Source organism: Cherax quadricarinatus, chromosome 13 (genome assembly GCF_038502225.1).
Source record: "Cherax quadricarinatus isolate ZL_2023a chromosome 13, ASM3850222v1, whole genome shotgun sequence".
Taxonomy (NCBI): domain Eukaryota; kingdom Metazoa; phylum Arthropoda; class Malacostraca; order Decapoda; family Parastacidae; genus Cherax; species Cherax quadricarinatus.
Genome location: NC_091304.1, coordinates 46,330,611 through 46,358,019, shown reverse-complemented (window position 1 = coordinate 46,358,019; position 27,409 = coordinate 46,330,611). Strand labels below are relative to the sequence as shown.

The 27,409-nt window shown below is 38.6% G+C and overlaps 1 protein-coding gene across 11 annotated transcripts in view; it reads left to right on the top strand.

Moving 5' to 3' along the window:
- Positions 1-16,619: 16,619 nt before the first annotated feature.
- LOC128688568 (uncharacterized) overlaps positions 16,620-27,409 on the top strand; it is a 120,147-nt gene continuing 109,357 nt past the window's right edge. For 8 of the 11 annotated variants that reach the window (XR_011391967.1, XR_011391966.1, XM_070084697.1 and 5 more), the window contains exons 1-2: positions 16,654-17,407; positions 22,001-22,158. Coding sequence is in view for 9 of the 11 variants with exons in the window: in XM_070084697.1 (XP_069940798.1) it covers positions 17,242-17,407; positions 22,001-22,158 (324 nt within the window). In the remaining 2 variants the exon portion in view is untranslated. Of the gene's footprint in view, positions 17,408-22,000; positions 22,159-27,409 lie in introns of all 11 variants that reach the window. The other 3 variants (XM_070084690.1, XM_070084692.1, XM_070084691.1) reach the window with 3 other exon arrangements.

Below are 27,409 nucleotides of genomic sequence, written 5' to 3'. Positions count from 1 at the left end.
GTATCCCCAAGGGGAATGGATGCCCCCAAGAGGTATGGGTATCCAAAAGGGATGTGGATATCCCCGGTTAAGGGCCTTTATTCTAGATTAATATGATAATGGTACACAATACCGACAAGTTGATAATTAAGCCACATGTGCAACGTGTCTTACTTAACACAGTAGGCTTCTTCAGTCGCATACAGAGGAGGAACAAAATCAGTAGAGGTGTAAATTCGAAGTAATCAGCCCATCACCCTTGAAAACGTAGTTTTGAGGTGGTCAGTCCCTTAGCCCAGAGAAAAGAATTCCTCCAAAGTCTCTAACAATGTGAAGATGAAGCAACAGTTTGGAGACTTATATACTGTTAATGGTGAGGAGCTGATAATCTTGACAGGAGAGGCGGAAACGACTAGTAGAAGGATGAATGTAATAACTGAGAGGATTGGTCCCTTTCAAATCCATCCCTTCGCACTTGTTACTTTAGATCAATGCAAAAGAATAAGTCTCGAGGATAATATGGTATGCGAATTTCCTAACAGCTTCTAACTCCTGCAAAAAGAAAAAGAGAGAGACAGAGAACCGGAGAGGAAGCCTAGTGGTGCACCCAATAAGAAATCATTGAAGCCTTGAAGAATTGTCATATCTGGAAATAGGAGAGTTCAGAGACTACACAGCGGTGACAGTAATGACTGTAAGTCATATGCTTATAGTAGTTCTAGTTTATTATTGTCCACTGAGCATCACAGTAGAAGAGCGACAATCAATTTAATGGAGCAGTATAATTCCAGATTCTGAAGCTGATACGCACGTAGACTCAATTAACAGACAAACCTCACAAGCATACATATTACACTCGAGTATAAACCCGGATAGCACATGGACTCTACTACGATTTTATCAGCGTTTATTTATGTGCATATGACGCTCAGGGCAACAGGTGATACTTCTTATACGGGAACATACAGGCTGACTTAGACACACACACACACACACACACACACACACACACACACACACACACACACACACACACACACACACACACACACACACACACACACACACACACGCACACACAAACACACACACACACAATTGTCAGGAAGTGGAACAATCTGGTGAGCGATGTAGTGAAGGCAGGATCTATACATAGCTTTGAAAAAAGGTACGATAAAGCTCTTGGACCAAGGAAAGAGTGGACTTGGTAGTGACCAGCGTAGAAGTAAAGCCAAGAGGTGTGAATCGACCCCTGTGACCACAAATAAGTGAGTACAAGTAGGTGAATACACATATGGTCCTGAGTTTCCAATACCTTGTGGAAGTCAACTTGGAGAGAGAGAGAGAGAGAGAGAGAGAGGCACAGGAAAGACCAGAGAAACCTAACTTAAAAGAGGAGACTACACAGGCACGAGACAATTTCTGCATTGAGATTCAGTGAAAACAGTGAACTAGAGGCAGAAGACAGCGAATGAGATGGTGGGATATATTGTCAGGAAATGCCGGGAGGCAGAGGATCAAAATAAGCAATGAGAAGAACAGAGGGAGCCTATGGTTAACCCAGAGGTGCAACGAAGCTAAAGTTAAATGTGCTAAAGTATAGACACAATATAGACAGCAAATAAAGCATGGAAACAAGGAACTGGCAGAAGAGCTAGAAACCAATATGCATGGCGACTTTAAATGTCCAGCTCTCAGTAGAAAATATGAAGAACATCACCGAGTTAAAATCATGCCGATCTGCTAAGGAAGTTGTTGTAGAAAGACCAGCGTCTGATTTATGCTCTGAAGTGCTCACCAAGTAGAAAGTCAGGTTTGCAGAAACATTGCCGGCAGAATTTTCGAAGGGACAGGTTGCGGTATCTTCTACATTAGAGTTCAGGCCCTGAAACAACAGCCAATAAAGAAAGAACCCGGAATCGACCTCTTTATGAATTGCAAGAGGTGATGCAGAAAGCACTGACAGTGAATAAAAATCAAGTTCCCTGCAATATTTTTATTTTATTTTATTAACACATCGGCCGATTCCCACCAAGGCAGGGTGGCCCGAAAAAGAAAAACTTTCATCATCATTCACTTGCCAGGGGGGTGCTTTATACTACAGTTATAAAACTGCAACATTAACACCCCTCCTTCAGAGTGTAGACACTGTACTTCCCATCTCCAGGACTCAAGTCCGGCCTGCCGGTTTCCCTGAATCCCTTCATAAATGGTACTTTGTTCACACTCCAACAGCACGTGAAGTATTAAAACCATATGTCTCCATGCACTCCTATCAAATATGCTCACATATGCTTGCTGGAAGTCCAAGCCCCTCGAACACAAAACCTCCTTTACCCCCTCCCTCCAACCTTTCCTAGGCCGACCCCTACCCCGCCTACCCTCCGCTAAAGATTTATACACTCTCAAAGTCATTCTGTCTCGTTCCATTCTCTCTACATGTCCGAACCACCTCAAAAACCCCTCCTCAGCCCTCTGATAATCCCGCACCTCCTCCTAATTTCCAAACTACGAATTCTTTGCATTATATTCACACCACACATTGCCCTCAGACATGACATCTCCACTGCCTCCGGTCTTCTCCTCGTTGCAACATTCACCACCCATGTTTCACACCCATATAAGAGTGTTGGTATAACTATACTTTCATACATTCCCCTCTTTGCTTCCACGGACAAAGTTCTTTGTCTCCACAGACTCCTAGGTGCACCACTCACCCTTTACCCCTCATCATTTCTATGACTCACCACATCCTTCATAGACCCATCTGCTGACACGTCCACTCCTAAATATCTGAATACATTCACCTCCTCCATACTCTCTCCCTCCAATCTGATATCCAATCTTTCGTCACCTAATCTTTTTGTTATCCTCATCACCTTACTCTTTCCATTATTCACTTTTAATTTTCTTCTTTTACATACCCTACCAAATTCATCCATCAACCTCTGCAACTTCTCTTCAGAATCTCCCAAAAGCACAGTGTCATCAGCAAAGAGCGACTGTGACAACTCCCACTTTGAGTTGATTCTTTATCTTTTAACTCCACACCTCTTGCCAAGACCCTCGCATTCACTTCTCTTACAACCCCATGTATAAATACATTGATCAACCACAGTATTATAATTGGTTATTGTGTGACAAATGAGCGTAAATGCCACTCGAGCAGTTTTATGGATTTCCCGAGCCGATACGATGCTATAGTGGTATAAAATAGATTAATTCAACACACTGCCCAACACTGGGCCTTTGAAGATGAATTTGCTATGATTGATGAAGACATTTCTGCTGGGAAAAAAACACTTCTCTTGGAAACCTGGTAGCAGGTTTCCAAGAGAAACCTGGAAACCTGCAGGAAAACTGTGCTTGAACTGACCACACTGAGTTGAAGAAGGTTGTGCTTCAGAGATACTTTGTCCCTGGAGAGAAGCCTCTTTTCCGAAGGGTTTTATGCTTTTGATCAACGAAATAATGAATATGACTTTCATTACTGGGCTCCTGCTGGCCTCCGTCGTGGTCTTTTCTATAGATAACATTGACCGTTATCAGTGGATAGGGACGTGTAGCAGACGAGGGCATAGGCACTGGTAGGCGGGATTCCCCAGTGGAAGTAGGTCCTACCCAAAGGAATGGGTTAGTTGTAGTAGCCGTGAAGAAGGTCTTGTAGTGTGTGGATGAGGGCTTCACCATCAGTAAGACATCCATACACATAGACTGGTCAATTAAAAAATAACTTGGTGAGTAATTAACTTCTCTCTTGAAACACTATATCACTGAAGATGCCGTGCTATTAAATGATTTCCTACCACGGCATTTTCAGTGATATAATGTTTCAAGAAAGAAGTTAATTATTCACCAAGTTATTTTTTAATGAACCAGTCCATGTTGTACGGATGTCTTACTGATGGTGAAGCCCTCATCCACACACTACAAAACCTTCTTCACGGCTACTACAACTAACCCATTCCTTTGGGTAGGACCTACTTCGACTGGGGAATCCCGCCTACCAGTGACTATGCCCTCGTCTGCTACACGTCCCTATCCACTGACGCCTATATAAACGCCAGTCTCTTTGCCTTTGCTCCAGAATCTCTACTACCATGGTGTTCTCAGCACCAAATCCAAGGCTGAGGGACTGATTACCTCATCTTTTGTACATAGTTCTATTGTCTTCTAATTATGTCCTAGAATCTCTATTGATAAAACCACTGGATGGCGAAACGTCTACAATAAAGATAATCAGTTGTTGCAAATGTGTCTTAACTTTCACCTTGTCGGTATTGCATACCTTTCTTGCACAGTTTGCCAAGGAGGAGCTGGAAGTTTGTAAACTACAAAGATGTGTGTTTCAAGAAGCACTTTCAAAGGGTCAATTACAAGGAACAGGCCTGCCTTTAAAATGATGAAACTATCTGAAAAATAGTCGGAATTCCTCAAAGACAGTAGAAATATAACAGAACTTTTCTATACTTTCGAGAAGATCCAATTGAGACCCAGTGCTCTCCAGGTGATCAATACATCTCCAGTGCTGATAGGAAGACATTCAGGCACTGGGACCAGGCCAGAACGTGGACGGAGAATTCTACCAATAAGAAGCAGACACACGGCTCGTTCTGCACATTCTTCATGCTCTAACATTCTTGTGAGTACCTCCGACTCTGATTTTGTGATCATTCTTACCCATCATTTTCCTCTCTTTGAAGCCACATCTGTTGCCAGATGTGAAGTTTCTCTCAACTACGCCACTGAGAGGCATCAACGCATTAGGAACATCAGGGACATTACTGAAATTTTAGGTAGAAAATTATGCAGTGCCCCTCATCTCTTTGCTGCAGGCACTGGCTATGGTTCAACTTCTGGCTGGAGAGACCGTTCAAAATGCCTTCGTTTCAAAGTCTTGGTGAAGCGCCCTGATGCTGTCAGTGAGGACATGGGTTCCTTCTAGCTCTTTAATGAACTGAAGATAAAAATGTCAGCTCTTTAATTCCCTTGAACATTTTATTACTCAGGTCAATGGAGAAAGTCCTAGTTCGGTGAACAACCTCACAAGGCAGAAATCTTATCCTCGCATTTTTTAATCACCCATAAGAGCTCCCTCTCTGATATGTTTTGGTCACTATAAGAGCACTCTTAGGTGTTCCCTCTCTGTAATGTTTTCGTCTGTTAAAAGACGTCCCTCTGTGGTATGTTCCTGCCATAAACAACTCAGTGAAGCATTTTAATCATTATTAAGAATTCCACACCCGGTGTTTTCAACGCTAAATTGACAATTAATATTAACAATAATGTGCTTTAATTTTAGACAACACAGATACCAAGTCGCAATTTTCGTCGACTTAACTAATTTGTGACTTAATTTAACCATAATCTAGAGTTTTTTTTTTTTTTGCAATATATTCCTGGTTTAACTAAAACTCTTTATCATTTGCTTTGATATCATATAAGTTGTTTATAATAAATTACAACGTACATTGATAAGCCTCGCAAGTCATTATATTTAGCTATGCTAAATTAATAATAATAATAATAATAATAATAATAATAATAATAATAATAATAATAATAATAATAATAATAATAATAATGATAATAAAAATAATAATAATAATAATAATAATAATAATAATAATAATAATAATAATGATAATAATAATAATAATAATAATAATAATAATAATAATAATAATAATAATAATAATAATAATAATAATAATAATAATAATAAAAATAATAATAATAATAATAATAATAATAATAATAATAATAATGATAATAATAATAATAATAATAATGATAATAATAATAATAATAATAATAATAATAATAATAATAATAATAATAATAATAATAATAATAATAATGATAATAATAATAATAATAATAATAATAATAATAATAATAATAATAATGATAATAATAATAATAATAATAATAATAATAATAATAATAATAATAATAATAATAATAATGATAATAATAATAATAATAATAATAATAATAATAATAATAATAATAATAATAATAATAATAATAATAATAATAATAAAAATGAAATTTTCTAATTATCCATAGTGACCAAATTGATAACAAATTATTATCTACCAGAATGTACAAAAATTATCATGTGATAGTCATCTGCATATTGACTATAATTATCTATTATATGTTTTCCATAACTGGTAATAGTTAGACAAACCTCATGACACAGTAAAAGAGTGTAATAAAGTTGGTAGAATTACCGACAATATGTAAAGTAAAAGGACACAAGTGCAACTAATGTGACAATAAATGTCACATTAGTTGCACTTGTGTCCTTTTACTTTACACAGTAAAAGAGATTTGTGTTTCAAATCAATACAAGGCGACATTCTGGGAATACCGTTTGATAAAAGGGATATCTAGGAATAATTTTTTGGAAGAGGAATATCGAGGTATATCACACTGAAACAGAAGCATCGAGGTATTTGATATAGAAACAGAAGAACTGATCGAAATGTTGACATGATAAATTTAATTAATTTATCATGTCAACATATATCATTATTATATACACGAGAAAGCTCTAAACCTATAAGAGCTATAGAACGCCTGGGAAATGGAAGGTAATCAAGTTTGATCTAAATATTAGAAATATATCTCTAATACCTTGGATTAAGAACTCTACACCGGAATTAACGCCAGGGTTCTTCATTCAAAATCTATTTTTTTTTTTAAACTGTGAGAAGTCAAAATTATATTCGACATTTTCTTAGCTGACTGAAGATTTATTCAAGGCTTCAACTTTACCATTCTCCTGGAGACTTGTGGGAGAGAAAATCCTCAAAAATATCACATTAATCCTATCAATAATGTGTATATATCCGTGTCTGGACTCATACATAAATATCTTATATTCAGACCTAGGGCTACTGAGAGTAAGTAATGAGGCTAGTTGCTTGCTCTACAGCACGAGGGTGGTCATTAAGGCTACAAATAACCTGTTCACTATAAGTCAGCTCAGTATATATATGTATGCCAAGGGATGCACACGCCTGTCGGTGGTGTATATACTGTATATTTCTTCTAGTGAGGATGAAATAGGATGTAGTTTCGTATACATACGGTTAAAAATGTAAATAATAATGATGTGACATATTAGTATATATGGATAACTAAAGTGTAATGAACGCTTAGGCAGGGGGAGTTATCTTAGGGAGTTTATCCTATGTTTTCTTGTGCCTAGTCCCGGGATTCAAGATGGCTGGCTACGCCCCTGCTATTGGCTCTAGGGAGGGAGATGAGGAAGTGTAGGTGCGGCTAGCAGCAGCCACTGGTGTCCTCTGCTACACAGTTCTGAGTCACCAAAAGTGATTGAGAAATGTCTAGAATTTTGGTGATCAGACGCTACACTTACTCTTTATTCAAACTTAACAAAATGCTATGTCATACATATGTCTTAAGCATGTATACTAATGTTTAGCAAAAACCCACATGAAGACAGAAATTCAGAAGAATAACTGACCTGTATATTTCGACACTTGTGGGATACTCTTCAGAAGGGGATCGAAATCGATCCCCTTCAGAAGGGGATCAAAACTGATCTATTAGCCCAATTGTGGGCGAATGGATAAAACTGGCGAGAAAACTTATCAAAGATAATAGCACAGGTATCATTAAAAATAGGTTGAACAAATATATGATAGAGATTGGTTGTGTTTGAGAAGAATCTGTCTAGCATGGGCCAGTAGGCCTGTTACAGTGCTTGTCTAGTCTTACGTTCTTGGAGCTTTGTCAAATCAATACCAACAATACACGAACACAGAAGGTATACACGCACACTCACACGCACACACAACACACACAACACACAACACACAACGCACACACACACACACACACACACACACACACACACACACACACACACACACACACACACACACACACACACACACACACACACACACACACACACACACACACACACATACACACACACACATACACACACACACACACACACACACATATACACACACACACACATACACACACACACACATACACACACACACACACACACACACACACACACACACACACACACACATACACACACACACACACACACACGCACACACACACACACACACACAAACACACACACACACACACACACACACACACACACACACACACACACACACACACACACACACACACACACACACACACACACACACACACACACACACACACACACACACGGTTTGCAACAAGACTAGTTCCAGAGCTAAGGGGAATGTTCTACGAAGAAAGGTTGAGAGAAATCGGCCTGACGACACTGGAGGACAGGAGGGTCAGGGGAGACATGATAGCGACATATAAAATACTGCGCGGAATAGACAAGGTGGACAAAGACGAGATGTTCCAGAGATGGGACACAGAAACAAGAAGTCACAATTGGAAGTTGAAGACTCAGATGAATCAAAGGGATGTTAGGAAGTATTTCTTCAGTCATAGAGTTGTCAGGCAGTAGAATAGCCTAGAAAGTGACGTAGTGGAGGCGGGAACCATACATAGCTTTAAGACGAGGTTTGGTAAAGCTCATGGAGCAGGAAGAGAGAGGACCTAGTAGCAATCAGTGAAGAGGCGGGGGCCAGGAGCTATGAATCGACCCCTGCAACCACAAACAGGTGAGTACAAATAGGTGAGTACACACACACACACACAAACACACACACACATACACACACACACACACACACACACACACACATACACACACATTCACATACACACATACACATGCACACATACACACACACACATACACATACACACACATACACATACACACACAAACACCTATATAATATATATATATATATATATATATATATATATATATATATATATATATATATATATATATATATATATATATATATATATATATATATATATATATATATATATATATATATATATGTCGTGCCGAATAGGCAGAATTTGCGATCTTGGCTTAAATAGCAACGTTCATCTTGCCATATTGGACAAGTGAAAATTTGTATATGCAATAATTTCGCCAAAATAATTCTGAACCTAACGAAAAAAATATATTTAACTGTGTTTGTTTAGTATTAAATTACTGTAAACAAATCTAAAATATATTTAGTTGGGTTAGGCTAAAATAAATTGCTCTTGTTATAATAAGGTTAGGTAAGTTTTCTAAGATTCTTTTGTTGCAAAATTAAAAATTTTTACATTAACATTAATGAAAAAAAATATATCTTTAAACGTACAAGAGAAAATTTTAGGACTTAATTTTAAATGAGTTCTTGCTAACTGACCAGTTTTACATATTCGGCACGACATATATATATATATATATATATATATATATATATATATATATATATATATATATATATATATATATATATATATATATATATATATATATATATATATATATATATATATATTTTATATATATATATATATATATATATATATATATATATATATATATATATATATATATATATATATATATATATATATATATATATATATATATATATATATATATATATATATGCAATAAGATCACAGTAAACAAGTGATTTCAGAGTATGCAAAACAACCACTCTGAAAGAATAGAGAAATTCCAAGAGCTTTCGTGACTACTCACATTATCAAGGAACTATGAAAGTAAAGCATCCAAGGAAGCTATATAAGGGGTCTGGCCAGCACCTCACTATCAGATCCCACAACGGTTAAACACCTGACGCGCGCTGACCCAACTTGGATAGGTCCTTTGCACAACTCACCCCACAAACTATTCTACCCAAGACAAATAGTTTTTAAATTTTCTTGGGTAGAATAGTTTGTGGGGTGAGTTGTGCAAAGGACCTATCCACGTTGGGTCGGCGAGCGTCAGGTGTTTAACCGTTGTGGGATCTGATAGTGAGGTGCTGGCCAGACCCCTTATATAGCTTCCTTGGATGCTTTACTTTCATAGTTCCTTGATAATGTGAGTAGTCACGAAAGCGCTTGGAATTTCTCTATTCTTTCAGAGTGGTTGTTTTGCATATATATATATATATATATATATATATATATATATATATATATATATATATATATATATATATATATATATATATATATATATATATATCCATCCAAGTAAACACACATACTAAAGATATGCCAGAATTTTTGGTTTTGCTTGTTGGTCAGCAGACGGGCGTGGTTTACCAGAGAACACCAAAAGGGAAGAAAGAAAACATCACTGTGGATGGCCACGAACAGAGATAAAGAGAAGAGTACAGGACGAATGAAGCCAAATTATTTTCAAAGCCAAAAGAGAATGAGAAGGGGACGTGGGTGGAATGAAAAAGTAGTGAGTTAAGAAGCCATTAACATACACGCACTCCATCAGTGCAATTTCAAGACCAGTTGCCTCCAACATTATTATTATTATTATTATTGTTATTTTTATTATTATTATTTTATTATTATTATTATTGTTATTAATTAATAATAATAATAATAATAATAATAATAATAATAATAATATTATTATTATTATTATTATTATTATTATTATTATAATTATTTTTATTATTATTATTATTATAATTATTATTTTTATTATTATTATTATTAATTAATAATAATAATAATAATATTATTATTATTATTATTATTATCATTATTATTATTATTCTCTTTATTGTTGTTGTTGTTGCTGTGATCATTGTATAGTTATTGTCTACTTTCTCTTACGTCAGTTACGTAAGACATTATGCAATCACAGTTTTACATTGCGAAACTTTGCAGATACATTAAATGTTAAGTCAACTAGAGAGTTAATTAAGCACTTCCAGAAAATTTGAAAATTTTCATAGGTTTCCGAAAAGCTGCTGTTTCTGAGTTGAAAACACTGAACCTATCCTCTTAGGATGACTGGAGAATAAGATGAGACAGCCTCGCTAGGTATACGATACCTGGAGGGGGGGTGTATACTTGGAGGTAGTTTCGGGGGTCAACGTCCCTGTGGCCCGGTACGTGACCAGGCCGCTGGACCTAGTCACTGGACTGACTGGGTTGAACGGATAGAATCAGAAACAAGAGAACAGAAGCTAAAATTAAGAAAGTACCTTAGAGGCATCAGGAATTCCTTTAGTGTCGGGGTGTTTAGGAAACTGGATGATCAGGATGAAGATGTGGCAAAAGATAAGTCCATAAACTGCCTCATATATACGTATGATAGTGGCCAACGAGCTAGGATTATGCAAAACCAGATGATATTTAAAATTTGTAATCAGGATAGAAACTGCGTGCGTCGAAACAAGACCACATAAATACATTTAGGTGAACGCAACTGGTTGAGTACTGTTATAAATGATGGCGGCTTCAGGGCTGCCTGAGTGACCACAGCGAGTAGCTAGTCATATGCATGAACTCAATGTATTCTTACAGTACAATTGGCGAGCGTGACCAATGTACGCTCCGGGGGTGAGGTGGCAAGGACCTCTTGCTCAGTAACAGTCAGAATAATGTTCTACGTGCTCACAAGACCGCCCTAAATGTGCACAAGTAGGTATATATATATACATTTAGTAGATATAAGACCTTTGCAACCCATGATAACGCAAGAGCGTCTTGCCCACACATCGTGCTCTTGTTATCTTACCTGCAGTGTACGGACATAACGATTCGAAAGGTCTTCCTAACAACTCTAAATTCACTAGGTCAGAGTGCTCAAATAATCTTTATGTGAAGACTACAGTACAGTTTCTCATCATAATTTAATATGAAAGGTCTATGGAAGGCAAATTATACAGACAATTTATATTTTTTGTCTCCATGTTACTAATAATATTAATAACATATCTTTATTTCTATAAGTGCATGTACAAGGTATACAGTCCTAGCTGATATCAATGACATATTACTATATAAAAAGCCGCTTGTTGTGCAAAGCATTTCGGGCAAATTAGATCAGTTTTGTCCCAGGATGCAACCCACACCAGTCGACTACTTCCCAGGTTATCATTTTACAGATGGGTGAACATAGACAACCGGTGTAAAGAAACACGCCCAATGTTTTTACCCTCGATGGGAATCGAACCCAGACCCTCGCCGTGTAAAGCCAGAGCGTTAGCCACCAGGCCACGGGGCACCGTTAGCATTAACCTCTCATTGACAAGTGTTCAATACATTTATGTATTATTATTACTTCAATATAGAGATCCCGCCACCATACGGGTCTAGTGGAATCAATATCTGATAAACTCTCCTGTACTTGTGTCCATGAAATCTGAAATTTACAAAACTCAGAAAACAACAATTCTTTAAGAAGTACCGGCGACCGACTCGACCATCTCACACATAGAGACAATAAATTTATACTCAGCATGTTGGCTAAAACTTTTGTTGTTTTGTTAATGAACATCGCAGACTCTGTCTGCAGTACAAGAGAAAAAGGTAGAACCAAATCTCTCATTCAGGCTGAAGTTCACTGAGACACAAACATCAAGGATACGTGAATCCCCTGATACTTGATTGAGATAAACTCACTATATATACACACAGAGGTATAAACCTCTCCATGTATATATTAAGGATTTTAAAGTTATGGAGGCTGTATTATGTTTTACCAGGACACAATGGGAATATTATGACTCGCTAAAGGGAGTTTTTGGTCATTTTGACAGACGTCTTCCGCTGCACTAAAAGATTAATTTGATTATTATTTAAATGGTTCTCATTAGTAAACAGAACAAAAAATTATAGAATGAATACTTATTAGATAATGAAAGAATACGGGTAAATAGATAATGAAGATTTCTCAACAAGATTAACAGGTTGAACATAAGTCAAATAATACAAACCAATAAACCAGCGGCACTGAACGTACACTAGATAATATTTCTTAACAAGTTGATTGGTAGACTCTAGAAAGGCAGAAATTGTTGACAGATATCTCAGGATACTTTGTGCAGAGCAAACTTTTATTTATAGACTGTATAACGAAGACTTTTACTAAAGGTTACCGAAAGAATCGTCTTTCCACCAGAGACATGGAGTGCTGGAGTAAGATCCAAGAGAAGGCAGCGTATGTTGTGACTGCAAGGAAGTTTACAGAGTTGTAGACTGCTGGAGGTAGTAGTTTGTGCTACAACTGCTGGGAACTTTTGCAGATCTGCATGACATAACTCTTTTCTTATAGCTACAAACAGACATTCAAATATAATCACATCACAACCTCACCACCACAGCCACCTCCACCACTGTTACCACCAGCTCCCCCACCATCACTACTACCACCACAAACACCACCACGACGACGACCACCACCACCACTACCACACCACATTCACTACCACCCCATGATCACCACTGTGATAGCCACAACCGTTGCTACCAACACGGACACCACCACTATCACCAACCTTGCTTAAAACCACCACCCCACCATTACTACAACTACCATTCCCACCACTACCCCCCCTCACACACCATCCCCACCATCACCAATCACACACACTATTATTATTCCTAACTACGATTTGCATATCACCTTCAATATATCACTGGCAACGTTATAGGAGACAAGATATCGCTTTGAGGTATTCTGTATTTGGCTGACGAACTAAGACACTGGAGGCTGGTTGGAGGGAAGCACCCTCTGGAGGAGAGATACATTTAAGGGTTTCGTGATAGAGAGTAAGGACGAAGTACAAGGCGAAGTGGAGGCTGGAGCCTCCGTTCACTAAGGCAACGAAAGAAACAGACGTCTGTCTTTCGCTGTGTTCCATACACTGGATGAAACGCACAGCGACTTCATAGTTTTACATTGCTATAAATAAGGAATCCGTTCGTTAACTGTGGTTCTATCTCCGATCAGTGATGCTCTTGGTACTCACCCACAGACAAAAATAAATTAAGAACGGAGTAGGAGAGTGAAAAATAAACTAGAGGAAAGCTAAACACATACAGTACATCTTATAAAAACAGAAAATCAGATTATTTACAAAATTGTACACGAGTCCAGCCGTAAGTGTAGGCCATGACCAAAAGTCTAACATGCTCTCATATGTATGACAAAATACCCCCATTCCAGCTTAAAACTCCAAAACACATTCCAACCTCAGTTCAAAAATACACTAATACTATAAAACCAAAATACGCTCATACCAGAAGTCCATAATCAGTCAAGCAGTTAGAGATAACCTAGTAAACCTGGAGTGAGAAACAACCCAGTATGCCAGGAGATAGAGCTAACCCAGTTTGCCAGGAGATAGAGATAACCCAGTAAGCCAGGAGTTAGAGATAACCCAGTAAGCCAGGAGTCACAGATAACCTTGATCACTAACAAACGCAGCAACACAGACGCTCTAACAAATGACGATCATAAGCGATAACAAGAATGTATCAACATTCAATGAGAAGAAACACTGGCGAGTCACCCTTACTTAATAATTAATATTAAGGACTCGAATTATTATTTTTTTTCTTGGGGAATCACTAATTCCCTTAAGGTCATATAACACCCTGGAGACGAGAAACAATCTGCTCTGATCCGTGGGAAGAAAGATGTGCTAAAACTCCTTGGATCAAGAGCCCTTCACCAAAAATGAAGGCATCCCCTGGCTAGTAAGTAGCTCATGATTCAAAACTGGGGTGTAAGCAGTAAGTAGGTACCCTGGTGTTAGCAGACTGTTGTGGGACGATCCCCAGGGAAAGTGTTACTACGCTTCAGTGCTCGACTCTGAAAACAACTGAGATAGAATACCTCCTTAGTCTGTAAATTCAGCTGGTTAACATTATTTAAAAAAAAAAAACGCAACAGGATCATTATCCTTAAAACAAGCATATAAATGAACACAAGTCCTGTTTCAAGCATTTAATCATAATCATAATAATCATCTTTATTTCTACAGGTACATGAAAGGTATACAACCCTAGCTGACATCAATGACATATTACTATACAGAAAACCGCTGGTTATGCTGAGCAATTCGGGTAAATTGGGTCAGTTTTGTCCCCAGGATGCGACCCACACCAGTCGACTAATGCCCAGGTACTTATTTTACTGCTAGATGAAAAGGGACAACAGGAATCTTAAGGAAACACGTACTACTGTTTCCACCCGTACCGGGGAGGGGGGGTCGACCCCCGGACCTCAATGTGTGAGGTGAGTGCGGTGGCGAGCGAGCTACGGGACACCTGAACGATAAGTAACTTTTCTTTAGATAACAGCCAACATTAGCTCATTGACATGATTTCAGTATCAGAAATGATAGCTTAAAAGAACCTGTACATTCATTTTTCTCCTTTTCTTCTTCTTCTTCTTCTTCTTATTATTATTATTATTTTTATTATTATTTTTATTATTGTTATTGTGGAAAATTACATTTATCTGAATGTATCATTATGTACATAACAGTAAATGAACAAAGATAATTATTATTTATCAGTTACATAGACAAGTAGGAATTTGGGACACCTAGGTCACAAAAAATGTCCCCCTTCGATACCTACCACTGTCATATCCACAAGTTGCTCTGGACCTATTAATTAAATGAAATATACATACACCAGGAATTCTGGTAAATATATAAATTTGTGGACTGTATATTAAAATTAATAAGTGATTATATATATACACATTTACATAACAGAAGGAGAATATATCTTAATATCACTCACCAATTTGACTGGAGATTAAGGTGTATCATACTGAGAAAACCTCATTCTAACTAAATTTATGAAAATAACTCTGACCAGGATTATAACACAAATCTATATAGCTTATCTGAGGTTCCTGGAGCTGTCTTGTCCAGTCGTCTGATATCTCAAGTTATGCAGGAATGCACATCCAACAATTTCGCCTCCTATTTGAGAGGTGTCAACCCAATTTTACCTCTAGAGCACGAAAATTCTTCACATTATTAACTAATGTCTGTTACTCCATTCAAACAACAATGGCGAGTCTCTTCTGCGCAGGCGCCGCTTCCCATTTTCGATAACATAATTTTTATTAAATACAGTATGGCCATCTATTTACATATAACTACTGTATTTCTGGAAAATATATACAGTATTTTCCACAGTTATTATTATTATTATTATTATTATTATTATTATTATTATTATTATTATTATTATTATTATTATTATTATTATTAATACTATTATTATTATTATTATTATTATTATTATTAATTATTATTATTATTACCGCAGTCATGAACTGAGCGCTAAACCCGCAGGGATCATATAGGGCCTGGGGAATGGGGGGGGGGAAGGATAGACAAAATCTGGTTCGATCCCGTGAAGAGGTCAGGTCCAATTCTTAGAATCAAGAGCCCATCATCGGCATCAAGGAAGCTCCTCTTGAGATTTCCGTCTGGCCTGTGTAATTGGCAACGAATGCATGCGCAAGTCCCTCGTAACTAGTTGGATTAAAAAAAATTGAAAGCTTCCTCTAAGGACCGTAAGCACTAAATGTCATAAGGTAATTCGATTCGCATTTTTTTTTTTAAATTGTACTTATTGACTAGCGGTTCCCTGTAATCATAAGATAGGAAATATTATCGCCTGAAAAATCAGCTGATCTTATCTCAGTTATCAAACGCACACACCGGTCTTCCTACCCCAAGGATTACCAGTGCTCGCGCTGCCTTCGCCGCGATTACCCGCCTCAGCAGTGCTAAATACGGAGAGGTGTTGTAAAAACCTGGTGTATAATACCGACAAATTGTAGTTAATGGCATATAACAGGCACTCAGGACGTTTTTGTTCATGGAGTAAACAAGGTCCCAGGACCCAAACATTTCGGAAATAAATGGTATAAAATACTGACGCAGTGGAAATATAAACATATATGCAGTATAATGTGATGCTTTATTGGTCTGTTTGTGACTTGATAAAGCCCACTGTGTGGGCGAAACGTTGCCAGTAAAGGGTCACATTATACTGCATATGTGTTTATATTTCCACCCAAACATTTCGACAATAAAATGTCCTAAATGTTTTGCTTATGTGTCATTAATCACAACGGAGAAATATTTTTGATCAAAAAGATACACAAGTGTGCTCTGGAATAATAACTTCCATGAACACATGGAAAACTTTTTAGATGTGAACTAAGAAATTTATCTCGAATTTGAGGATGGAAAAGAGCAGTATTGTGCCCCTGGAGTGACTTGTCTATTGAATACTTACATCTCTCTCTCTACCGTAGAGTTTCCAGCAGCCATAATGTCGTCTGGAGGGTCTGATGCCATCCTGGACAACGGACTGACATGCTCAGTGTGCCTGGAGAGTTATAACGAGCAAGAGCGACGGCCCTTGCTGCTCCCCGCATGCGGTCACACCTTCTGCAAGAACTGCCTGATGGACATCGCAGCCAGGGACCCGGACGCAGGTAAACACGACCTCTTGCTGCAACGGACAAGTTCAACGTATTAATCTCTACAGTTATTGTTTTCATGCTGAACTCACAAGAGTTATACAACAATAACAACACTTGAAAAATGGAAAATAATTACGTCCGGTCCGAGAAAAGTGAAGATTGCCATACTTCTCCGGATCACGGTTTCAAAAGGGAATAAAATACCGACAAGTTGATTTAATAAGACATGTGCAACGGTTGGGTATCTTTATTGCTGGAACATTTCACCTACTCCAGGGGTCCAAAACTTCAGCTCATCGACACCTTCATGAAGTTTGAAAACGCTCATCGACCCCCAAACATTTATTATATGATATTAATTTAATTAATGGTATTTTAATAGTACTATGAACAACAACAACAACAACAACAACAACAACAACAACAACAACAACAACAACAACAACAACAATAATAATAATAATAATAATAATAATAATAATAATAATAATAATAATAATAATAATAATAATAATAATTATAATAATAATAATATCAGAAAATAGGTAATATTTAAGTTATGAAAAATATAAGCTTTACCATATCTATATGACTGAAACTGTTGATATAATTAATGGTCAGGATGCGTCAGATGAGCATCAACGCGGACACTAATATTTGGTTGATGATTGATGAGTCGTAAGTCACTAGGTTCATCAGTCTGTTCCTCTACTTAGATAGAATTGCATTGGTTAGCTAAAAGGACACAAGTGCAACTATTGTGACAGTTTCTTGTGGCAACGTTTCGCTCTTCAGGAGCCATTTATAGACCCTTAAGGGGTCGATATTGACCACTTTGGGGAACTCTGGCCTACACAGTAGGCCTCTTCAGTCAAATACAAAGAATGGATTGAAGGAAGCAGAAGTGCATTTGTCTGAAAAAGCCTACCGTGTAGGCGAAACGTTTCAACAATAAAGCTACCTAACTGTTGCACATGTGACTTACTAATCAATACCAACATAGGTTGAGGAGCATGTGAAACGCTCTGGCAACAAAAGCTGTGCTGTGTTGTCTTTTGTCAGCGTTCTTCTGACAAAAGCGAAAAAAAAGGTAATCCATTTTGACCACGGTCACGTTCCTTTTCATTCCACGGTTACATTAGCTTTTGTTAGACATTTCGTTTCCTATTGCCATCATCTGGTAATTAAAAAATAATAATTGGGCCAAAAAAAAAAAAAGCGCTCTTCAAGCTTGAAATGTATTTTCATTCATCAGTAGAGAATGTGATGAGTAGGGTTGTGGTCAAGCTTCTTCATCATGATGAATAAAATCATGTTTCTTGCCTCCATAATGATGATCATGATGATTTCACCAATTTTCACCAGTTTTGTTACGGTTGCTTTCATTCTTTGCTGTTTTTTTCTTATTCTGTTTCTTGTTTTTCTATTTCTTCTTCTTCTTCTTCTTCTTCTTCTTCTTCTTCTTCTTATTATTATTATTATTATTATTATTATTATTATTATTATTATTATTATTATTATTATTATTTTATCACGTGTACGTAATACGAAAACCAACTACAAAAAAAGAAAGAAGAACGAGAAAGAAGTAAATTAAAATCGAGGGAAAAAAATCGAATAAGAACAGCAATGAAAACACCCCCCTCCCGGCCATTAACAACCACTACAACAACCCCATCATAAACAACCACAACAACCATCCCTCGGCCATAAACAACCGCTACAACAGCCCCATCATGAACAACCACAACAACCCCCTCGCTATAAACAACCACAACAATCCCCCCCACCTTTCTGCCATGAACAACCACAGCACCAACCCCATTATAAACAACCACAACAACCCCCCCGGCCATAAACAACCACTACAACAATCCCATCATAAACAGCAACAACAACCCTCCATAAACAACCACAACAACAACCACACTATAAAGAACCACAACAATCCCAATGCCATAAACAACAACAACAATCCCGTCATAACCACAACAACTCCCCCTGCCATAAACCGCCATACCCCCCCCCCCCGCCATAAACTACCACAACAACCACGCCGCTCTCATTCACACAGTCATTCTTGTAACCCAAGATATTTGTATTGACATTATTATCAAATATTGATGGACCAAGTAAGGAGCCCCGGGGAACACCGCATGATTCCCAGAGAGAGATGTTGGTTTATTTACGGCCTATTATCCTGCAATTTACTGCTAACTCTCGTATAATTCACTCCTAACTCTCTTATGATCTATTGTAACAAAAAATCCCCATGCTGAAGCAACAAAAGGAAGGTATACTTTATTAAATCCTCTCGCGGATTTAATAGTAAACATCAATGAATGCTTTCTGAACGTAGAAAGTGCCATATATATATATATATATATATATATATATATATATATATATATATATATATATATATATATATATATATATATATATATATATATATATATATATATATATATATATATATATATATATATATATATATATATATATATATTCCGCTTTTAATATGGGAATAAAGAAATGCTTGAATATGTTAGCAAATATATCCCTCAGCATTATGCGCATTTTATCATCGTTTGATTTCTGTGAAGTACTACGCCCGTGAGGGTCACTCAGCGTAGAGTGGAGGAGACTCCCACCTCCGTCCACTGATCCTGATATCTAAATTATTCTTCCAGCATGGCTATCTCCGGCATTATAAGAAGAGAATGTCTTTTTTAAAGTCACAGTCCAATAGCCATTTTACATCAACCTGTGATTATCTTATGCCTGGAAAATCTTTTTTGTCGCTATTGTAAATTTATTTCAACTCTTTTTATTAAAGTAAATAATAATGTTGGCCCTTGTGAAAGTAGCTTAAGCAGTATTTATGGTTATAAATACTAGCAAGTTAAGAGTCACTGTAGAGTGCAGAGTCAAGGTAAACTTCTGAGAGGACCATCTTGAAGCATGAGTGGAGGAAATATTGTCTTACAGGAGTCTTCAGTATGTTTGGGATGTCATGAAGTTTAACTGTAGGAGAGTTGATGTCTCATAGCAGTCCTCAGTGTGGCTGAGAAGTCTTGAAGCGCAAAGCGTTAGTCACATGACATTGTTATATTTAGAGTATTCTTTACCGACAAGTAGAGGAATACAACACTCGTTTAACACTTGGGTATCGTTATTACAGAGATATTTTTCTTGCATAGCAGGCTTCTCCAGTTGAATACAATGATCATTTAAAAAGTGGTGACAGTGGGGCGAGAGACTGAAATGTTCAGTCCCTCAGTAATGATAACAGTGGAGGGGTAATTTGGGGTGTTTCTTATCGCTGATAGAAGTTGCTCACTCCATTGCACTGATCACTCTCAAGCAGAGGCACAGTGATGGAACTCAATATACTTGACCAGAAGTGAGGTGAGGCGGTCGGAGACGTCGTCACAGGAGATGGGGTCTACCAACAGGCCAAATGGCCCATGGTAGGAAGGTGCCTCTTAAGTTCAACACATGAGAATATGCCAATAAGCTGGGAACGATAAGGCTGACATGTTATGTATGAGAAGGGTAGAATTTGAGAAGGACCTGCCAAACATGGGCCAGGTGGAATGTTAATGGGCCCTTCCTTCACTGATGACATCTCCAACCACCGCTCCTCACTTTTGGCCCAGCGTTTATAAAAATAAATGAACGTTAGAAATACGCGTTTGATAATGCATTTAACTAAGCACTGACACCCAGGTCACACTAACCAGAGGCGTAAATACAACAATTCAACTACATTTTGTTTTAAGTGGGCAACGCCTGACCCACCACAAAGGCTTTAACCATCGAACCACCCAGACTAGACTGGAGAGCATATTAACCCGGCCTTACAAACGGGTCTATAGCTCCATCACTCTCCCTCTACTTCAGATATCAACACTATGGACTGAAGAATTTCTATTAAGGTTAAGGAACGGAACACCTTAGTCTTTAGTCTTTTCCTCCACCATATTTTAGTTGCCTCTACATCCGTCTGAATACAGAAAATAAAGAAAACAAACTGTTACTCATGTATATTATTATTCATCCATATCATGTTTTCTAGGAGTCCTTAGCATGTCTGGTAAGATGAAGAAACTTAAAAGTAGGAGAGATGGTGTCTTGCAGGAATCCTCGGTAAGTCCGGGACATCATGCAATGTGTATAGGAGAGATAATGTCTTGTAGGATCCCTCAGTATGTCTAGTACGTCATACAGTGTGAGAGTATGAGAGATGGTGTCCTGTAGGAGCCCTCATTATGTCCGGGACGTCATGCGGTGTGAGTGTAGTCAAAATGATATCCTCTAGAAGGCTCGAATAAGCTGGGGACATCAAATGTAGAATTACTTCTAATTTTCTTTCTCTCAATCTCTGTCACTATCTCACTGTATATTACGATGTCACGAAGCCTATGCATGTTGCCTAGTCTTTTCATGGTGCAGTCTATGTGTCCAGCTTAATTTACAGCTCTTCTGCCATCAGGTATCTTCCTGCGGCCACTATAGTTCTAAGTTCCGACTTCTCCTTTGCTTTCAAGTACCTTCCTGTGTCCAGCATAATTGACAGTTTCTCCTACTCTCCTCCTTCAGGTGGGTTACAGTGCGCAGCGTGTCGGAAGCCTCAGCCAGTGAAAGATGTGCAGGATCTGCCGGTCAACTATTCCCTCCTGGAGGTGGCTCGGCTGGATGCCCTCAACTCCTCTCAGGAAAAGCTGCTCCAGAAGGATGCTCAGCAGATGAAGAAGATGGTGAGTGAATATCCTCGTTCGTAATAATTTTTCTGAAGCCACTGTGTGATTAATGCAATCGTGGAGAGTTTTTACGGTCACCAATGCCAGGTCTGTTGCTAGGTCTTTGGCCAGGTTTGTAACCAGGTCTTTGACAAGATCTGTGGCCAGGTCTATGACTATTAGGAAGTCTACAGAACAACCACCACGAAGTGTACAGAACAACTAACAGGAAGAGTACAGAACAATTAACAGGAAATGTACAGCACAACCAACAGTAAGTGTACATTTGAACCAATAGGAAGTGTACAGAGCAACCAACAGGAAGTGTACAGAACACATAACAGGATATGTACAGAACAACTAGCAGGAAGTGTACAGAACAACTAACAGGAAGTGTACAGGACAACTAACAGGAAGTGTACAGGACAACCAACAGAGAATGTATATTGCAACCTACAGGAAGTGTACAGAACAGCTAACAGGAAGTGTAGAAAGCGACTAGACAAACATTGGCTTTTTCAATTGCATACAGAGACGGCATACGAAGCCAGAATATCACCTGAATAATATCTGCAGTATACTTGCAGAATATCTACTGTCTTCATGTACATCTGTATTGAATTGAAAAAGCCACTGGATGGCGAAACGTCTTCAGATAAAGATTCCCAGGTGTTGCACACATTTCTTATTCCTTACCATAGGCCATTCTTAAATGGCATTTTTCTTGTAATAGAATCTCCAGGTCTGATGGAACCCAGACTTCTAAGTTCTCTCTGGTAATGAACCAATATTGAAATACTTGGAACCCATGCATGCAACCCATCCCTTGTGATGTAGCATGATAGGAAAACAATGCTCGTTATTGTTCCCAGTCAGCATCCTTCATGTAGCAGAGAGGTAGCACTGTTGACATAGCCAGTTATGTTTAATATAAAACAGAGAAATGTTGATTCCGACTCCATCCCATATCAACAACCTTTACACTGTCAGAAACACCAGCAACCGAGACCAACCCCTCCACTACACCTCTATATACTAGCAACCGAGACCAACCCCCAACTACAACTCTACACACCAGCAACCGAGATCAACCCCCATCACAACTGTCCAGACCAGCAACAGAGACAATACCCCTACCACAACCCCTCCCCCACATCTCCAGCCATAACGTCTCCTGGGTATCTTAATGTATCGAGATATACAACACACTTCCTCACTGCCACCTGCCCAGGTATGGTCAGCTGTTTACTAACCGAACATATGTTAAAACATGTTCGTGCCAGTGTGGTCTAGGGCAGACTTTTTTTTTTTGTGCTTACTTTACGTTGCTTCTAATATATTTGTTAGTGAAAATCAGGTGACGCTGGTCTTTAATAATATCTTGACCTGTAGTAAGTTACTGTAAGCAAAACACTAAATCTTTTTAAATCTTTCAGTATAAGGAAGAGTGGAGGCTCTATCCTCCGTCCAGTAACCGTGAGACGAACAAGCTACTGAATTGCCGTACCATGTAGAGCATCGTGTTCACATTTGGCATAGTTGTTCTACTGACCAAAAGAAATAATTCTTGAGGTATCTAGTGAACTGTGGGAGAGAGAGAAACATGTGTTAAGTAAATAATCTCTCAGAGCTTTTGACAAATGAACAAGTTGTACTGTGTTAAGAGTCTGGATATGAGACGTGTTTCTTATGGTTTTATTGTGTGTGTGTGTGTGTGTGTGTGTGTGTGTGTGTGTACTCACTTATATGTGATTGCAGGGATCGATTCACAGCTCCTGGTACTGCTTCTTCGCTAGTCGCTACTGTGTAACTCTCTCCCCTCTCGAAGAGCCTTATCTTACCTCATCTTAAAGTTATGTATGGATCTTGTCTCCACTTCTTCACTCTCCAGATTATTCCACTTCCTGACAACTCTAAGGCTAAAGAAATACTTCCTAACATCCCTATGGTTCATCTGAGTTTTCATTTTCCGTTGTGGCAGCTTGTTCTTGTGTTCCATCTCTGAAACATTTTAATCCTGTCCACCTTGTCAACTAATCTCAGCATTTTTATACGTCGTTATCATGTCCGCCCTTTCCCTCCTGTCATATAGTGTCATCAGGTCGAGTTCCCTTAACCTCTTTTCATAAGATATTTCCCTTAGCTCCAAGGCTAGTGTTGTTGCAAACCTTTTCACTGTCTATAATTCCTTGACGTGTTTGAGCAGGTGTGGGTTCCAAACTGGTGCGGCATACTCCAGTATGGGCCTGACGTACACGGTGTACAGTGTTGTGAATGATTTCTTACTTAGATATCGAAATGCTATTCTTAGGTTTGCCAGGCACCCATATGCTGCAGCGGCTATTTCACTGATGTGTTCCTCAAGGCACATACTCGGAATAATGCTCACCCCAAAATCCTTTTCCTTAAATGAGGTTTGTAGCCTTTGATCCTTAGTCTGTACTCCGTCTGCGATCTTCTTTGTCCTTCCTCAAGCTTCATAACTTGGCACTTGCCGGGGTTAAGCTCCAGGAGCCATTTGTCAGGAAAGCCTTGCAGCCGATGTCCAGATCCCCTTGTAATCTTACCTGATCATCGTCTGCTTGCACTCTCCTCATTCTCCTCATTAATTTCACATCATAAGCAAACAGGGACACCTCTGAATCTATTTCTTCCATCACTGCATTCACACATTCAAGAAAGAGCACCGGACCTAGGACTGACCCTTGTGGAACCCCCACTGAACACATGAGGCCACTCTGACAGTTCATCACCTACCAACACTCGTTGTTTTCTTCCAGTCAGGTATTCCCTAATCCATTGTAGTGTGTGAGTATGTGTGTGTGTGTACTCACCTAGTTGTGGTTGCAGGGGTCGAGTCACAGCTCCTGGCCCCGCCTCTTCACTTGTCGCTACTAGGTCACTGTTCTTGCTCCATGAGCTCTTCTTAAAGCTATGTATGGATCCTGCCTCCACTACATCACTTCCCAGACTATTCCACTTCCTGACAACTCTGTGACTGAAGAAATACTTCCTAACATCCTTGTGATTCATCTGAGTCTTCAACTTCAAATTGTGACCCTTTGTTGCTGTGTCCCATCTCTGGAACTCTCTGGAACATCCTGTCTCTATCCACCTTGTCAATTCCTCTCAGTATCTTATATGTCGTTATCATAACCCCTCTATCTCTCCTGTCCTCCGGTGTTGTCAGGTCGATCTCCCTTCATCTCTCCTCGTAGGACATGCCTCTTAGCTCCGGGACTAGTCTTGTTGCAAATCTTTGCACTAAATCTAATTTCCTTACGTGCTTGGCTAGATGTGGGTTTCAAACTGGTGCTGCATACTCCAATAGAGGCCTAACGTAGACAGTGTACAGGGTCCTGAACGAAAGGCCAGTTATGTAATTCAGCTTTCCCCTGTGGTTGTTTGTGTGTGTGCTTATAATATATATTATATATATATATATTATATATATTATATATATATAAATAATATATATATTATAATTATATATATATATTTTTTATTTTTTTTTTTTTTTTTTTTATCACACCGGCCGATTCCCACCAAGGCAGGGTGGCCCGAAAAAGAAAAACTTTCACCATCATTCACTCCATCACTGTCTTGCCAGAAGGGTGCTTTACACTACAGTTTTTAAACTGCAACATTAACACCCCTCCTTCAGAGTGCAGGCACTGTACTTCCCATCTCCAGGACTCAAGTCCGGCCTGCCGGTTTCCCTGAATCCCTTCATAAATGTTACTTTGCTCACACTCCAACAGCACGTCAAGTATTAAAAACCATTTGTCTCCATTCACTCCTATCAAACACGCTCACGCATACCTGCTGGAAGTCCAAGCCCCTCGCACACAAAACCTCCTTTACCCCCTCCCTCCAACCCTTCCTAGGCCGACCCCTACCCCGCCTTCCTTCCACTACAGACTGATACACTCTTGAAGTTATTCTGTTTCGCTCCATTCTCTCTACATGTCCGAACCACCTCAACAACCCTTCCTCAGCCCTCTGGACAACAGTTTTGGTAATCCCGCACCTCCTCCTAACTTCCAAACTACGAATTCTCTGCATTATATTCACACCACACATTGCCCTCAGACATGACATCTCCACTCCCTCCAGCCTTCTCCTCGCTGCAACATTCATCACCCATGCTTCACACCCATATAAGAGCGTTGGTAAAACTATACTCTCATACATTCCCCTCTTTGCCTCCAAGGACAAAGTTCTCTGTCTCCACAGACTCCTAAGTGCACCACTCACTCTTTTTCCCTCATCAATTCTATGATTCACCTCATCTTTCATAGACCCATCCGCTGACACGTCCACTCCCAAATATCTGAATACGTTCACCTCCTCCATACTCTCTCCCTCCAATCTGATATTCAATCTTTCATCACCTAATCTTTTTGTTATCCTCATAACCTTACTCTTTCCTATATTCACCTTTAATTTTCTTCTTTTGCACACCCTACCAAATTCATCCACCAATCTCTGCAGCTTCTCTTCAGAATCTCCCAAGAGCACAGTGTCATCAGCAAAGAGCAGCTGTGACAACTCCCACCCTGTGTGTGATTCTTTATCTTTTAACTCCACGCCTCTTGCCAAGACCCTCGCATTTACTTCTCTTACAACCCCATCTATAAATATATTAAACAACCACGGTGACATCACACATCCTTGTCTAAGGCCTACTTTTACTGGGAAAAAATTTCCCTCTTTTCTACATACTCTAACTTGAACCTCACTATCCTCGTAAAAACTCTTCACTGCTTTCAGTAACCTACCTCCTACACCATACACTTGCAACATCTGCCACATTGCCCCCCTATTCACCCTGTCATACGCCTTTTCCAAATCCATAAATGCCACAAAGACCTCTTTAGCCTTATCTAAATACTGTTCACTTATATGTTTCACTGTAAACACCTGGTCCACACACCCCCTACCTTTCCTAAAGCCTCCTTGTTCATCTGCTATCCTATTCTCCGTCTTACTCTTAATTCTTTCAATTATAACTCTACCATACACTTTACCAGGTACACTCAACAGACTTATCCCCCTATAATTTTTGCACTCTCTTTTATCCCCTTTGCCTTTATACAAAGGAACTATGCATGCTCTCTGCCAATCCCTAGGTACCTTACCCTCTTCCATACATTTATTAAATAATTGCACCAACCACTCCAAAACTATATCCCCACCTGCTTTTAACATTTCTATCTTTATCCCATCAATCCCGGCTGCCTTACCCCCTTTCATTTTACCTACTGCC